This window comes from Perkinsus marinus (genome assembly GCF_000006405.1).
Source record: "Perkinsus marinus ATCC 50983 genomic scaffold scf_1104296941874, whole genome shotgun sequence".
Classification (NCBI taxonomy): Eukaryota; Perkinsozoa; order Perkinsida; family Perkinsidae; genus Perkinsus; species Perkinsus marinus.
Genome location: NW_003212324.1, coordinates 1 through 1,461, shown reverse-complemented (window position 1 = coordinate 1,461; position 1,461 = coordinate 1). Strand labels below are relative to the sequence as shown.

At 50.1% G+C, this 1,461-nt stretch overlaps 1 protein-coding gene across 1 annotated transcript; it reads right to left on the bottom strand.

Annotated features, from left to right (window-relative positions):
- Nucleotides 1–150: 150 nt before the first annotated feature.
- On the bottom strand, nucleotides 151–1,033 carry Pmar_PMAR007858 (thermitase, putative; the record flags this gene model as incomplete). The annotated part of the gene is made up of 2 exons (XM_002781532.1): nucleotides 151–167; nucleotides 226–1,033. The coding sequence occupies 2 exons, from the start codon at nucleotides 1,031–1,033 to the stop codon at nucleotides 151–153; spliced, it is 825 nt and encodes a 274-aa protein (XP_002781578.1).
- Between the last annotated feature and the right edge of the window lie 428 nt (nucleotides 1,034–1,461).

Sequence of the window (1,461 nt, the reverse complement as noted above, 5' to 3'; positions counted from 1 at the left end):
AAACCTTCTTTCTCCCAAGTATCTTCTTGACAGCCGCCGCAGCATTCACGCGGCCGAAGGTAAGGGTCTCTACCCCTTTACTGTCCTTGACACCTTGGGTGGCCGTATCCTTGATGATACTTTTGATGTAAGCAGGGGTCAGCTTAGCCTTCAGAGAAGGTTCAAGGCTGTAGAGCATCCCAGCTATACCTGCTACAATAGCGGCGGCATGCGAAGTGCCCTTACCTGTGGCATACTTCCCTTTGAGATCAGTTGTAACTATTCCGTTACCTGGAGCGGCAATGTCAACAGCTGAACCGAAATTGCTTCCATCCGTAAGCTGCATGTTGGGACCATACGTTGCAGCCACACATAACACTCCATCAGCGGGTGAACGGCCGAAGGAACAAGGGAAGTCTGGATTTATGTCCAAATCGCGGTGCTTATTCCCTGCCGTGACGACAACGAGCATGCCAGCTGCATTTGCTTCCTGAATCTTGTCGGTAACGGCTTTGGAACTCTCTGAATCGGAACCTTCCGTCATGAGAATAACTTTCACATCATCTTTCCACTCATTGATCAGGTAGGTGAAAGCATCCGCCATTGCGGGAAAACTCGGAGCTTCACCGTCGAATATGGGCAGTATGCGCACACTGTCCAGAATGCCCGCCAAACCGATCATGTTATTTCTGATAGCACCAATGATGCCAGCCATGCTGGTTCCATGATGTCCTCGAGGACTGGTATCATCGTTCTTATCAACGACGTTGTAGCCCTTGATGACGGTACCCTTCAAGTCAGGATGAGCGGCCTCGATTCCGTCGTCAATAACTGCGATGGTCACAGGTGTTCTCTTGGGAGTAGAGTCGAAGATACCCCAAGCCTCCGGTATAGAGATGGCCTCAAGATAAGCCTTCTGCATGTAATAGAATTTGTCGTTAGGATCGCCGTTCACAGGACCGAGCCCACGGAAATAGCCACTTTCGTCCACTTCTGCTTCAACGTAGAGAAGCTCGCACGAGAAGAACCAGAATGATGTTACGAGGAGCTGCATTGTAAGCCACTGGGATGAGCAATTCGTTGTGCTTCGACGTGTCGAAGTGTACGCGTGAACTACCTCTTTTGACTGGCACATTTGTTCGCGCACGTGGATTTTTTTTCGCGCGCGGCACATTGTTTGGGATCCCTGACGATGGATCTGAGCTTCTTTCCGAAAGAATCTTTCGTCATCCACGGGATTATAAAGCAAGTCGAGATAGCGCAAAACCTCGATACGCCTCGTGTCCTCGAGTTTCCAATGGCGATTGAAGAGAGTTCTCATTGTTCGGAACCCCTGACGATGGATCTGAGCTTCTTTCTTCATGCGCGAGATTGGAAAGAAAATCAATATCGCGCACAAGTTGTGCGCGATCATACGCGGTTTACGACTGTGCGGAACAACCTCGATACGCCAGGCGTATCGAGGCGTATTACGCCTAGTGT